This window comes from Microtus pennsylvanicus, chromosome 11, assembly GCF_037038515.1.
Source record: "Microtus pennsylvanicus isolate mMicPen1 chromosome 11, mMicPen1.hap1, whole genome shotgun sequence".
Lineage (NCBI taxonomy): Eukaryota > Metazoa > Chordata > Mammalia > Rodentia > Cricetidae > Microtus > Microtus pennsylvanicus.
Window position 1 is genome coordinate 58,945,618 of NC_134589.1, and position 13,167 is coordinate 58,958,784.

Genomic DNA, 13,167 nt, shown 5'->3' on the forward strand with positions numbered 1-13,167 from the left:
CCCCAGCATCTGTCTCCCAAGTCTTTATTGGTAAAATAAAAGGATAGAGACGTGGTTATAAACAACATTTACCTCCATGTGTGGAGGTGGCATAGACAGCTTTGGTGAGACGTGCAGACTCCCCGGGCCACAGCCTCAGCCTTAGCAGTGAAGCAGAGGTGGCAAGGTGTAGTCAGCAACCAGGACAGCTGTCGGTTCAGTTACAGCCACCGTGTGGCAGAGGAAAACAACAGCCACGAATGTTTGGAGGTTGAACTTAGGTCATCAGGCTTGGTGGCAAGCACCTTTGCTCACTGGCCTACATTCTTTATTTTGAGACAGCATCTCACCACGTAGTCCTTGCTGTCCTAGAACTGCCAGCTTCTGCTCCTAGTGCTGAGATTAAAGGGGTGGTGGCTGATCTTGCTGTCAACTTGACGATTTGCAATCAATTAACACCTAAGCAGCTGGGCATGCCTGTGGGCGTTTTACTTGGTTGGGTCATTTGAGGTAGGAAGGCCAGCTTTGTAAGTGGTCCTGAGTCTCTTGTACAGTTTTCTTATAGTCCCTTCTAACACCAAACAGTTATCTGTTATGGGAAGTCAGGATCAGGATGCAGGAGACCTGAAAGTGTCCGCGTATGCTTGTCTTAGTTACTTTTCTATAGCGGTGACAAAACACCATGACCAAGAAACTTACCAAGAAAAGTGTTTAGTTTGGCTTGTGTTTTCAGAGGGTTAGAGTCCATGGCAGAACAAAGGCATGGTGGTAGAAACAGCCAAGAGCTCACATCTGGACCCACAAGTATGAGGCAGGAAAAGAAATAGACTAGGCTTGGCATGGGCTTTTAAAACCTAGAAGCCCCAGTGGCACACCTCCCTCAACAAGGCCACCCCTCCTAATCCTTCCCAAACAGTTCTACCAAATGGGACCAAATATTCAAACATAAGAGCCTATGAGAGCCCAGTTTTCACTAAAACCGCCATGATGCTCACCACCAAGGTTCAGAGACACGGATTTTCAGTCCCCATGTGGCAATACAACCTTACTTATTAAACTTATTGGACCTCATTTATCATACTGTGGCTGGGATTTGTGGTATTCTGATACTGGCTTAGGAAATCACCCATTTCCACTAAACTTCCCACTTGGTTGCCAAGGGATTGTAAACACTTTTCAGTAGTGATTTATGTATTCGGTCTCAGAAACCATTTCTGCCTCCTTTTTTTATTTAGTGTTTCCATATGCTGACTTCTCTCTTTCTCCCTCCCTCCCTCTCTTCCGGAGCCGAGGACTGAATTTATGGTATCATGCTTACAGGACTCTGTCACTGAGCTAAATCCCCAATCTCAGCTTATTTTATTTCATTTCTCAAAGAAAACTTACTATCCTTTCTATTATCTTCTGTTGTACCTATTGTTAGTGTTCATCTGTAAATAAGTCTTCCTTCTGGTTTATGGTGTTGACTTTCTGAAATTGAATCCTGTAGTTCACTTGTTTTCTACCTTTTAAAAAAAATAATTTCTTTTTATGTGCGTTGGTCTTTTGCATGCATGTATATCTGTGCGAGGGCGTCAGAACCACTGGAACGGAGCTAGGGTTGTGAGCAGCCACGTGAGTGCTGGGAATTGAACCCAGGCTCTCTGGAAGAGCAGGTAGCGCTCTAACTACTGAGCCATCTATCTCTCCAGCCCCACCTTTTTTTTAAGTGAAAGAATTTAAAGACTATAGATTACATACAGATTCCACATGCTAAACTTCTTATTTCTAGGTGTGTGTGTGAGTGAGTGTGTAAGTGAGTGAGTGATTGAATTTATAGTCTCTGGGACTCTCTTCCGCTGTCACAGCCTCCGTCCTAGAATTTGGTTTTATTTTCTCTTTGAGAAAGGGTGGTGTTATGTTTGTTCTTGGGTTTTGGTCTTTGTTGTTGTTTTCTGAGACAAAGTCTTGTTATGTGCAGGCTAGCCTGGCTTTGAACTTGCACTCCTCCTCCCTCGGGCTCCTGAGTGCCGAGATTATACGAATGTAATACCGCACCTCATCTGAAGTTAGATTTTGGTCACACACTGTGAACAGAAAAGTCTCTGTGTTGGGGTACTTGTTACGGAGTTTTCAGTGGCCAGTGACTAACTGGTGTTTGTAAGTGAGTGTTCTGTCAGTGGATGTCCATGGCTTTTTAAAGGATTTGAAAACCTTGTGTGTCTTTGTCGTGTGTGGGCTTGCATATGTGAATGCAGGTGACCAGAGGCTTTGGATCCCTTTGGAGCAGGGAATGAGTTGCCTGACATGGGTGCTGGAAATCAAACTGGCCCTCTGCAGGAGCGGTGGGTGCTTTAAACCGTGCACCCTTCACTCTAGCCCGGTGCTGGCGTTTCTAAGTGCTGTGTGAACTAGCTGCCAGGTTGATTTGCCAGATTCTGGATGAAATTAGAGCCTCCGACTGTTACAGTGTTCTGTTTGTTTTTCACTGTTTAAGGCACGGTCTCTCTACATAGCCCTGGTTCTCTTGAACTCACAGAGATCTGCCTGCCTCTGCATGTCCTCCCTCCCCTGCCCACCAGGTGCTGGCCTTAAAGGCCTTTGCCACCACTCACACCATAACCTTGAATTTCTGATCCTCTGGCTTTCACCTCTTGAATGCTGAGATTTCAGGCAGGCACCACCACCACACCCTGTTTATATAGCACTGGAAACCAGACCCAGGTCTCCATGCATCCTAGGCAACCGCTTCGATGAGCTACACCCCCAGCTGTTTTGCAGGCTTTTAATTTCCCCATGGTGAATTTGGACACAGTACTTTTCCATAACTACCAATCTCGCCTGGACCCTGTTATTTGTCCTGCATCTTGACATTTTACCCTCCCCAGCATCCCTCTGCTCCAGAAGAGACCTTTAGAGTGCTTTTCCCTCTTGTCACAATTACGGAGCATCCATGAAGCAAATTGAAAGGAAATCGTTATTAGGTTTCAGCTTGGGCTCTGCAAATCATAACCACAACCCTAGGAAAGAGCATTTTTCCAGTGTGTCACGTAGTTTTGGCCTGCCTGTAATTGTTACAGATTGAATGATATGGAAGGTTTAATGAGGCAAATGTGAAGTTGTTTGCGTTTTAGTCTGGTTTTGAGAGAGAGTGTCTTGCCATGTAGATCGTGGTGGCTTTAAATTTGAAATCCTTCTGCTTCAGCATCCTGAGAGCGCACCATCATGCAGGCCTTTTTAGACAGGGTCTCTCGCTATAGCCCCGGCTATTCTGGAACTCATTACATAGACTGAACTGGCCTCTTCTTCTTCTTTTTTTTTTTTGGTTTTTCGAGACAGGGTTTCTCTGTGGTTTTGGAGCCTGTCCTGGAACTAGCTCTTGTAGACCAGGCTGGTCTCAAACTCACAGAGATCCGCCTGCCTCTGCCTCCCGAGTGCTGGAATTAAAGCCGTGCGCCACCACCGCCCAGCCCTCTTCTTATTTTTTATTTTTAATTATTTATTTTTATAGCTGCGTGGTGGTGGCATACACCTTTAATTCCAGCACTCAGGAGGCAGAGACAGACAGGCAAATCTCTATGAGTTTGAGGCCAGCCTGGTCTACAGAGCTAGTTCCAGGACAACTAGGGCTGTTATACAGAGAAAGCCTGTCTCAAAAAAAAATCATTTTGTGTTCATTGGCATTTTGCCTGCATATATGTCTATGTGAAGGTGTCTCTGAGTTCCATGTCAGGTTAGCCTACAAACCAGTTCCAGGACAGTCAAGGCCATATAGAAAAACCATCTTAGAAAACAAACAAAACAAAACCAAACAAAAAGTTCCTTCCTAAATTTTTACGTATTATTTATTTTTGAAGAGTCTTCTTTAGCCTGGGTTGGTTTCAAACTTGTTATGTATCTGAGGATGACCTCGAATTTCTTTTTTTTTTTTTTAATATTTATTTATTATGTATACAATATTTTGTCTGAGTGTATGTCTGCAGGCCAGAAGAGGGCACCAGACCTCATTCCAGATGGTTGTGAGCCACCATGTGGTTGCCAGGAATTGAACTCAGGACCTTTGGAAGAGTAGGCAATGCTCTTAACCACTGAGCCATCTCTCCAGCCCCCGACCTCGAATTTCTGATACTTCTGCCTCCACAGCCCAATGTTGGCACACAGTTTATGCTATGCTGGAGGCCAAACCTAGGCAAGCACTCTACCAACCAAGTTACCATCCCCAACCTCTTAATTTACAATAGATAGCAAAATAAATATGAACAGGTACAAAATCTCAGATGTCACTACCTGGAAGTATTGTAATTCTATGCATTTTTTCCAAGACAGGGTTTCTCTGTGTAGTTCCAGCTGTACTGGAACTTGCTTTGTAGACCAGGCTGGCCTCGAACTCATAGAGCTCAGCTTATCTCTGTCTCCTAAGTGCTGCGATTAAAGGCGTCTGCCATCACCTGGCTCTATGCATCTTTTTAACCTCTGAGACTTGAAAATATTTTTCATAGCTTATGCTATGTATATATTGTAAAATAAAAAGTTGAGTATTGCGTTGGTGTAGTTTTGGGTCTTGGTGGTTTTTTTCCCCTAAGGAGGAAGCAGGGTCTGTGTGACTCTTGTCCATAGGGTTTGTTCTCCGAGGCTGCTTTGCTGGGATCTCCCCGGACTAAGGAGATAAGCCAGCCCCAAGCCAGGTCCAGGGACTTCTTGGTCTGTTAAAGATCTGAAAACTCTTCTGGCTTCAGAGGAACTGCAGTGAGTTGATTCTCATGTATCTGGAGAAGAGGACGTAGAGGCGGCGGAACCAGACGAGCTGACTCTGGTGGCAGGACATGGCTTTCTGGAAGAATCAGAGGACACTTGCTCTGGCTGTTAATTTCAGACCTTCCCTTCTCACCAGATCAGGGCACACCAACCCGCAGTCCCCCACCCCCAGCTCTAATGATTCTCAGAGTCACCTGCCCCGCTGCTTTTTTTTTTTAAAGATTTATTTTATATGTATGGGTGTACATGTATATGTATCCCTTATGTATATAGTACTCATGGAGGCCAGAAGAGGGTGAAGACACCCTGGAACTGGAGTTTCAGATGGTTGTAGGGTGCTTAAGGTGGGTGCAGAAAACTGAACCCAGGTCCCCTGCAAGACCATCAGGTGTTCTTAACCACTGAGCCATCTCTCCAGCCACTACTGATGTTATTATTATGTATTTCTGAGTTTCCTAAAATGAGCGTGTTGCCATTTATTTATCTAAAGTCTTTATAATCAGAAAAAAGGCCCAAGTCATTGAAAATACATGCCTGTCAGGTGTAGCTGAAATCGTCTAGCAAGCAGGGCAGGCCTCGTCCCTGTGCAGGGGGCTTTGCCAGGTAGCAGGGCTTTATGGAGCCCAGGGACCTGAGGCTAGGTTCACAGTGCAGTATCCAGGAAGTGCAATTCTTACCTTGGCCTGTGCCACTTCTTTGCTGGTGAGCATGAAGAGGGCATCCTGGGATGAGAGTAGAGACCAGGGCAGATCCAGGAGGTAGAGATACTTCCGGAGCACACTTACAGACTGCAGAGTGAGTACAGAACACCCTGGGCAAGGAAGGATGGCAGATGGGATCCCGCTGCTGCTCTCAGCCGGGCGTTTCCCTGAGCACCCTCCCTCTCTAGGTGGCTCAAGGCAGGCTGAGCAGTTGCTCTCCAGCTTGGGTGCCTGCTGGCACTTTGACCAGTATTCTCCTGTACGGGAAGAGTGACAGGGCCACAGAGCTCCCGCCCACTGTTTGTGTAACTGAGAGGAAGGGGCTGCCAGAGGGTGGAGGGAGGCTGATGGAGACAGGAATGTCTGAGTCAGGAAGCTGAAGACTCATTTCAGCTTTGCTCCAACACGAGGCGCTGGGTGTGGTGGCTTGCTTCCACCTGTCACCCCAGCACTTGGACGGCAGAGGCAGGGGGACTCCCATGAGTCAGAGGCAAACCTGGGTTTCATGATGCATTTGAGGTTAGCCTGGGCTTCAGAGTGAGACCCTGTCTCTGGAAAAACAAACAAACAAACAAACCCCAAAAAACCTGACACATAAATTCTCTTAACTGCTCTGGATTTTAGCTTCCTAGCTGCTAAACTAATGTTGATAGTATCGGGCCTGCCCATCTCACATGGTGGACAGAAGACACAGCCTGGAAGGACGGCACACATCACTTAGGTCACTTTTGATCTCACGTCACCCTTGTAAGGCAGGACAGGCCAGAACTTGCTCAGAGAAGTAGCGTAGGACACCAGGCAGCAGATGGCCAGTGATGTCCTATGCCTCCTGCACAGTGACTGGCCAGTGATGTCCTATGCCTCCTACACAGTGACTGGCCAGTGATGTCCTATGCCTCCTACATAGTGACTGGCCAGTGATGTCCTATGCCTCCTACATAGTGACTGGCCAGTGATGTCCTATGCCTCCTGCACAGTGACTGGCCAGTGATGTCCTATGCCTCCTACATAGTGACTGGCCAGTGATGTCCTATGCCTCCTACATAGTGACTGGCCAGTGATGTCCTATGCCTCCTACACAGTGACTGGCCAGTGATGTCCTATGCCTCCTACATAGTGACTGGCCAGTGATGTCCTATGCCTCCTGCACAGTGACTGGCCAGTGATGTCCTGTGCCTCCTACATAGTGACTGGCCAGTGATGTCCTATGCCTCCTACATAGTGACTGGCCAGTGATGTCCTGTGCCTCCTACATAGTGACTGGCCAGTGATGTCCTATGCCTCCTGCACAGTGACTGGCCAGTGATGTCCTGTGCCTCCTACATAGTGACTGGCCAGTGATGTCCTATGCCTCCTACATAGTGACTGGCCAGTGATGTCCTATGCCTCCTGCACAGTGACTGGCCAGTGATGTCCTGTGCCTCCTGCACAGTGACTGGCCAGTGATGTCCTGTGCCTCCTACATAGTGACTGGCCAGTGATGTCCTATGCCTCCTACATAGTGACTGGCCAGTGATGTCCTGTGCCTCCTACATAGTGACTGGCCAATGATGTCCTATGCCTCCTGCACAGTGACTGGCCAGTGATGTCCTGTGCCTCCTACATAGTGACTGGCCAGTGATGTCCTATGCCTCCTGCACAGTGACTGGCCAGTGATGTCCTATGCCTCCTGAACAGTGACTGGCCAGTGATGTCCTATGCCTCCTACATAGTGACTGGCCAGTGATGTCCTATGCCTCCTACATAGTGACTGGCCAGTGATGTCCTATGCCTCCTGCACAGTGACTGGCCAGTGATGTCCTATGCCTCCTGCACAGTGACTGGCCAGTGATGTCCTATGCCTCCTGAACAGTGACTGGCCAGTGATGTCCTATGCCTCCTACACAGTGACTGGCCAGTGATGTCCTATGCCTCCTGCACAGTGACTGGCCAGTGATGTCCTATGCCTCCTGAACAGTGACTGGCCAGTGATGTCCTATGCCTCCTACATAGTGACTGGCCAGTGATGTCCTATGCCTCCTACATAGTGACTGGCCAGTGATGTCCTATGCCTCCTGCACAGTGACTGGCCAGTGATGTCCTATGCCTCCTGCACAGTGACTGGCCAGTGATGTCCTATGCCTCCTACACAGTGACTGGCCAGTGATGTCCTATGCCTCCTGCACAGTGACTGGCCAGTGATGTCCTATGCCTCCTACATAGTGACTGGCCAGTGATGTCCTATGCCTCCTGAACAGTGACTGGCCAGTGATGTCCTGTGCCTCCTACATAGTGACTGGCCAGTGATGTCCTATGCCTCCTGCACAGTGACTGGCCAGTGATGTCCTATGCCTCCTGAACAGTGACTGGCCAGTGATGTCCTGTGCCTCCTACATAGTGACTGGCCAGTGATGTCCTATGCCTCCTGCACAGTGACTGGCCAGTGATGTCCTATGCCTCCTGCACAGTGACTGGCCAGTGATGTCCTATGCCTCCTACACAGTGACTGGCCAGTGATGTCCTGTGCCTCCTACATAGTGACTGGCCAGTGATGTCCTATGCCTCCTGCATAGTGACTGGCCAGTGATGTCCTGTGCCTCCTACATAGTGACTGGCCAGTGATGTCCTATGCCTCCTGCACAGTGACTGGCCAGTGATGTCCTGTGCCTCCTACATAGTGACTGGCCAGTGATGTCCTATGCCTCCTGCATAGTGACTGGCCAGTGATGTCCTGTGCCTCCTACATAGTGACTGGCCAGTGATGTCCTATGCCTCCTGCACAGTGACTGGCCAGTGATGTCCTGTGCCTCCTACATAGTGACTGGCCAGTGATGTCCTGTGCCTCCTACATAGTGACTGGCCAGTGATGTCCTATGCCTCCTGCACAGTGACTGGCCAGTGATGTCCTATGCCTCCTGCACAGTGACTGGCCAGTGATGTCCTATGCCTCCTGCACAGTGACTGGCCAGTGATGTCCTATGCCTCCTGCACAGTGACTGGCCAGTGATGTCCTATGCCTCCTACATAGTCACTGGCCAGTGATGTCCTATGCCTCCTACACAGTGACTGGCCAGTGATGTCCTATGCCTCCTACATAGTGACTGGCCAGTGATGTCCTATGCCTCCTACATAGTGACTGGCCAGTGATGTCCTGTGCCTCCTGCACAGTGACTGGCCAGTGATGTCCTGTGCCTCCTGCACAGTGACTGGCCAGTGATGTCCTATGCCTCCCAGGCAGTGACTGGCCAGTGGGGTTGTATGCCTCTCAGGCAGTGACTGGCCAGTGGGGTCCTATGCCTCCCAGGCAGTGACTGGCCAGTGGGGTCCTAGGTTTCACAGGGAGGGGTTAGAAAGTGCACTATTTCAAGCTCATCAATCTACAGGAAACTTGTGAGTCACCTTTATAACCCTTAATTGAGTGGGTGATGGGAGGTGAGTTTGGACAGACTAACAGAATGTCGGCAGTGGAAAAGAGCTACCTTCCCTGGGAGGCAACTAGATAGGGTGCTTGGCAGTGGATACAGTCTGAACCCCACACAGACCTGACGGGCTCAGGGGGAGTGGCCCACCTTCCAACACGGCTGCTCGGTGTCTAGGTGTCCTTCAGTGCACAGCAATGCTGTTCTAGGACCCCCACAAACACTACAGTTATGGATGCTCAAGGCTCTCATATAGAATGATGGAGGACTTACACAGAACCTACCCCCATTCTCTTGTATATGTTAAATCATCTCTAGGTTACTTATAATCCCTAATATAAGGCAAATACCGTGGAAATAGTTGCTACATTGCATTGTCTAGGGACCGATGATGAAAAAAGAATCTTCATGTTCTGTACGGGTGCCCTTCCCCCCTGCATATTTAAACACTTGTGTGTGTGCGCGCGTGTGCACATGCATGTGTGCGCGCGTGTGCACGTGCCCGTGCACGTGCTCATACCTGCCTGACTTTATGTGCACCACATTTGTGCACAGGGTGTCTGATGTCCCTGGAACTGGAGTTATAGGTTGTAATCCGCCTGATATGGGTGCAGGGAACTGAACCCAGGCCTTTTGTGAGAGCAGTAAGCGCTCTTAACTGGGGAGCCACGTCTCCAGCATCCCCTTGAATAATTTTGATCCCAGGCTGTGAAATCCATGGATACATAGATCCATGGATTTCACATGGGCTGACAATATTTGCAAATCTCCCTGGCCAGGCGGTGGTGGCGCACGCCTTTAATCCCAGCACTCGGGAGGCAGAGGCAGGCGGATCTCTGTGAGTTCGAGACCAGCCTGGTCTACAGAGCTAGTTCCAGGACAGGCTCCAAAACCACAGAGAAACCCTGTCTCGAAAAACCAAAAAAAAAAAAAAATCTCCCTGGTAAATTTCTTTTTTTAAAAAAATATTTATTTATTTACTTATTATGTATACAGTGTTCTGTCTGCGTGTATGTCTGCAGGCCAGAAGAGGGCACCAGATCTCATTACAGATGGTTGTGAGCCACCATGTGGTTGCTGGGAATTGAACTCAGGAACTTTGGAAGAGCAGGCAATGCTCTTAACCACTGAGCCATCTCTCCAGCCCCCCTGGTAAATTTCTTAAAGGGATAGTAACCATTGTCTATTTGCAATAAAACCAGGCCCTCCTTACCTGTAGGCAGCTTCCCTTCCAAGCGCAGGGCCCTGGAGGATGGAAAGGACAAACATTAGAGAGGGAATGAGTCACTTTAACTCTTCTGTGTTAACAGGAAGGACCTTCAGAGCAAGGCCTGTGTGTCCCAGGCCCAACCAAATGCACAGCTTCCCCATGGTTTCTACTGCATGAACCAGCATCTAAATATATGGGATTCTACACCTTTGGCTATTGCTGAGGGGAGCAGAGCAGGCATTTCATCCCCACTCAGCTTGATCGAGAAGCTGGTGCACGGCTTACGGAACAGTCTGGCCAAGTGTTCCCCGTTAGAGTAAATAGGTAACTATTTTTAAACTTTGAGTTAGCTGGCCTTGGTGGTACACGCCTTTAATCCCAGCATTCAGGAGGCAGAGGCAGATAGATCTCTGAGTTTAAGACCAGTCTGGTCTACATAGTGAGTTCCAGGACAGTCAGGGCTATGCAGAGAAATGTTGTCTCGAAAAAACAAAAAATAAATACAAAACAAAAAAGAAATTATACACTTTTGAGGCAGAGGCAGGCATATCTCTGTGAGTTCGAAGCCAGCCTGGTCTACAGAGTGAGTTTCGGGACAGCCAGAGCTATCACAGATAAAAATCCTGTCTTGAGAAACCAAAACAACATATATATTGTGAGTCTAATGAAAGAATGTTTGAACATGTTAATTTTGTTTCATATTTTCTTTCTCCTTTTGACCCCCCCTCACTCCCACTGTCTGACAATGAAAGCTGCTCTGAGCTCACTGCTCTAAGAAGGGGCACGGTAAATTCAACACCAGTAATTGCTGGATTGCTTCCTGGCTTTGTGATCAGAGGACAGGGGACACAGAAGAAGTGGGTAGACCCAGACAACACAGACACACAGACACACACGAATAGGGGCTCAGGGGCAGGGGTCAAAGTGAAGGAGTCAAGAGAGAGTTGGTTGGTAAATGCATGGGAACCCTAAGAATCAGAAAAGCTGAAAGAGGTTTCTGGAATCCTGGGAGACATCTTGTCCTGCACTCTGGACAGAGCCAGTCTGACTTTGAGGCAGATGCACTGGTCCAGAGGTGAGAACTGGAGGCCCACACCATATAATCACACTCACAGCCCTTGTGACCCTTGGAGAACCTTACTGAGCATGGCTGGGAAGAGAGCCCTGGGCACCAGGACACGGAGGGGCCTTGGGTAGGAAGAAAGGCAGGAAGAGACTGGGAGATGATCAGGGAGACCAGGGGTGGGAACAGTGTCAGCAAGTCAGAGCAGTATTTTGATGAGTGACAGGGTCAAATGCCACACAAGGGCACAGGTGAGGACGAAGGTGAGTCTGATGGACTCAGCAGACAGGAGGAGGATGTGGAGAAAACTTTCAGTAGCTGGTCAGCGTGCCCATGCATTGCTTTCTCTGAAGTGTGGGCTCACATAAGTACAGAGAGGACTCATGAACTCTGAGAGCCCACGACACTCCAGCGTCTGAAGAAATACCAGCCGTGGCAGCCTGTTGGCAGAAAGCTGTGCCCTTGAGTGCCCTGCCCTGGATGACTCCTCCCCGGTCCTCCAGGGTTGACTAGTGTCCTAGTTGGCTCTCTATTGCTGTGATAAATACCAAGACCAAAAGCGACTCTGGGGGGTTTTCATCTGAAAACTCCCAGATCACTGTCTATCACAGGGAAGTCAGGTCAAGAATTCAAACAGGAACCTGGAGGCAGGAACTGAAGCAGAGACCATGGAGAAGGCTTCTATCTTTGGCTTGCTGGGCCTGCTTTCTTGTACACCCAGGACCATCTACCATGGGGAACACTGCCCACAGTGGGCGGGGCCCCTCTAGATCAATCATCAATCAAGAAAATGCCCCACAGGCTTTCCTTCAGGCCAATTTGATGGAGGCCTTTTCTTAATTGACATTCCCTCTTCCCAGATGACCTAGCTGTGTCAAGCTGACAGAAAACAGGCATCACAAGCAGGGATGGAACTATCCAAGTCCCCTCAAGTGCCTTGCCTGCTGTCTGCTGGGGTGCTCTGGGTTTGTTTATAGCAAGCTTGAGCTGACCATTTTCCTGGTGAATACTTGGGCACAAATTTATAAGGCTCTGTGTGGACCTGGGATGAAGTGGAGCCCCTGCTTCTACCTGCCAATGGCTGGCTTTCCAGCAGTCCAGTCTTTAGAATAACAAGTTTGGCTAAACGTCCATTCCTGGAATACACACTTTTTTGTGTATCTTCACCCAAAAAATTGCATCGTCTACTGAAACCTGTGGTGCGACTTTCTTAACTATGAATGAACCGAATGCAACTGTTAATACTTAGCTGTACCTGTGGCCTCTGCTGGTCCAGGAAATGAATGGTTTTTACAAGAGGGGAGAGAAGTGTGGTGTCATCATCCCACAAAAGAATCAAGGTTAACTGGGAAGAAGATACGAGAGTACTAATTTCTAGCACCTTCCAAATGTTGTAGGAGCTGCGGGCCGCTTCCCTGCCGCCCCAGCTCCTGTCCGCCAGCTAGCTTATGCCCGAAATAATTACAAGGAAACTGTATTCATTTAAACACTGCCTGGCCCATTAGTTTCAGCCTCTTAACTCATTTCTAATAATCTATGTAGCAGCACGAGGTGCGCTTACCAGGAAAGATTCAGCATGTCTGACCTGGTGGCTGGCTGCATCGTGTCTGCCTTGGAGAGAGCTGCATGGCATCTGAGCTCACTTCCTCTTCCCTCTTCCTCCCAGCATTCTGTTCTGTTTACTCCACCTATCTAAATTTTAACCTATCAGGGCCAAGGCAGTTTCTTTATTTAACCAGTGACCTTCCTCCATCATCCAAAGTTGCATACAATTAAAGACGAGGCTGGGGAGCCATCAAGCTGGGTTTGCCTTTATGTGAACCTAATGGAAGCAGCCAATGGAGGCACCTAATGGAAGAGAGAACCAGGATGCCTGAGTGCTAGGCTTGTCTCTGCTAATGTTGAGGCTTGTGATGGGCATACCTCTTCACTGCCTGTCAAATGAGAGGGTTGCACTCAGTGACCAGTGAGGTCATTTCCAACTTCAGAACGTTGACAGCTTCAGTCTGCACATGGTGAACATGTTTAGAAGAAGAGAAAGTAGCCGGGCGGTGGTGGCGCACGCCTTTAATCCCAGCACTT

At 48.6% G+C, this 13,167-nt stretch overlaps 1 protein-coding gene across 6 annotated transcripts in view; it reads right to left on the bottom strand.

The window, feature by feature from the left end:
* Positions 1-3,785: 3,785 nt before the first annotated feature.
* Pigl (phosphatidylinositol glycan anchor biosynthesis class L) overlaps positions 3,786-13,167 on the bottom strand; it is a 63,233-nt gene continuing 53,851 nt past the window's right edge. For 2 of the 6 annotated variants that reach the window (XM_075992223.1, XM_075992222.1), the window contains 3 exons: positions 10,026-10,057; positions 5,391-5,524; positions 3,786-4,789 (listed from right to left, as the gene is read on the bottom strand). In XM_075992223.1, the coding sequence (XP_075848338.1) occupies positions 4,665-4,789; positions 5,391-5,524; positions 10,026-10,057 (291 nt within the window). In that variant the 3' untranslated portion in view covers positions 3,786-4,664. Of the gene's footprint in view, positions 4,790-5,390; positions 5,525-5,592; positions 5,672-10,025; positions 10,058-13,167 lie in introns of those variants that run through there. The other 4 variants (XM_075992221.1, XM_075992227.1, XM_075992226.1 and 1 more) reach the window with 4 other exon arrangements.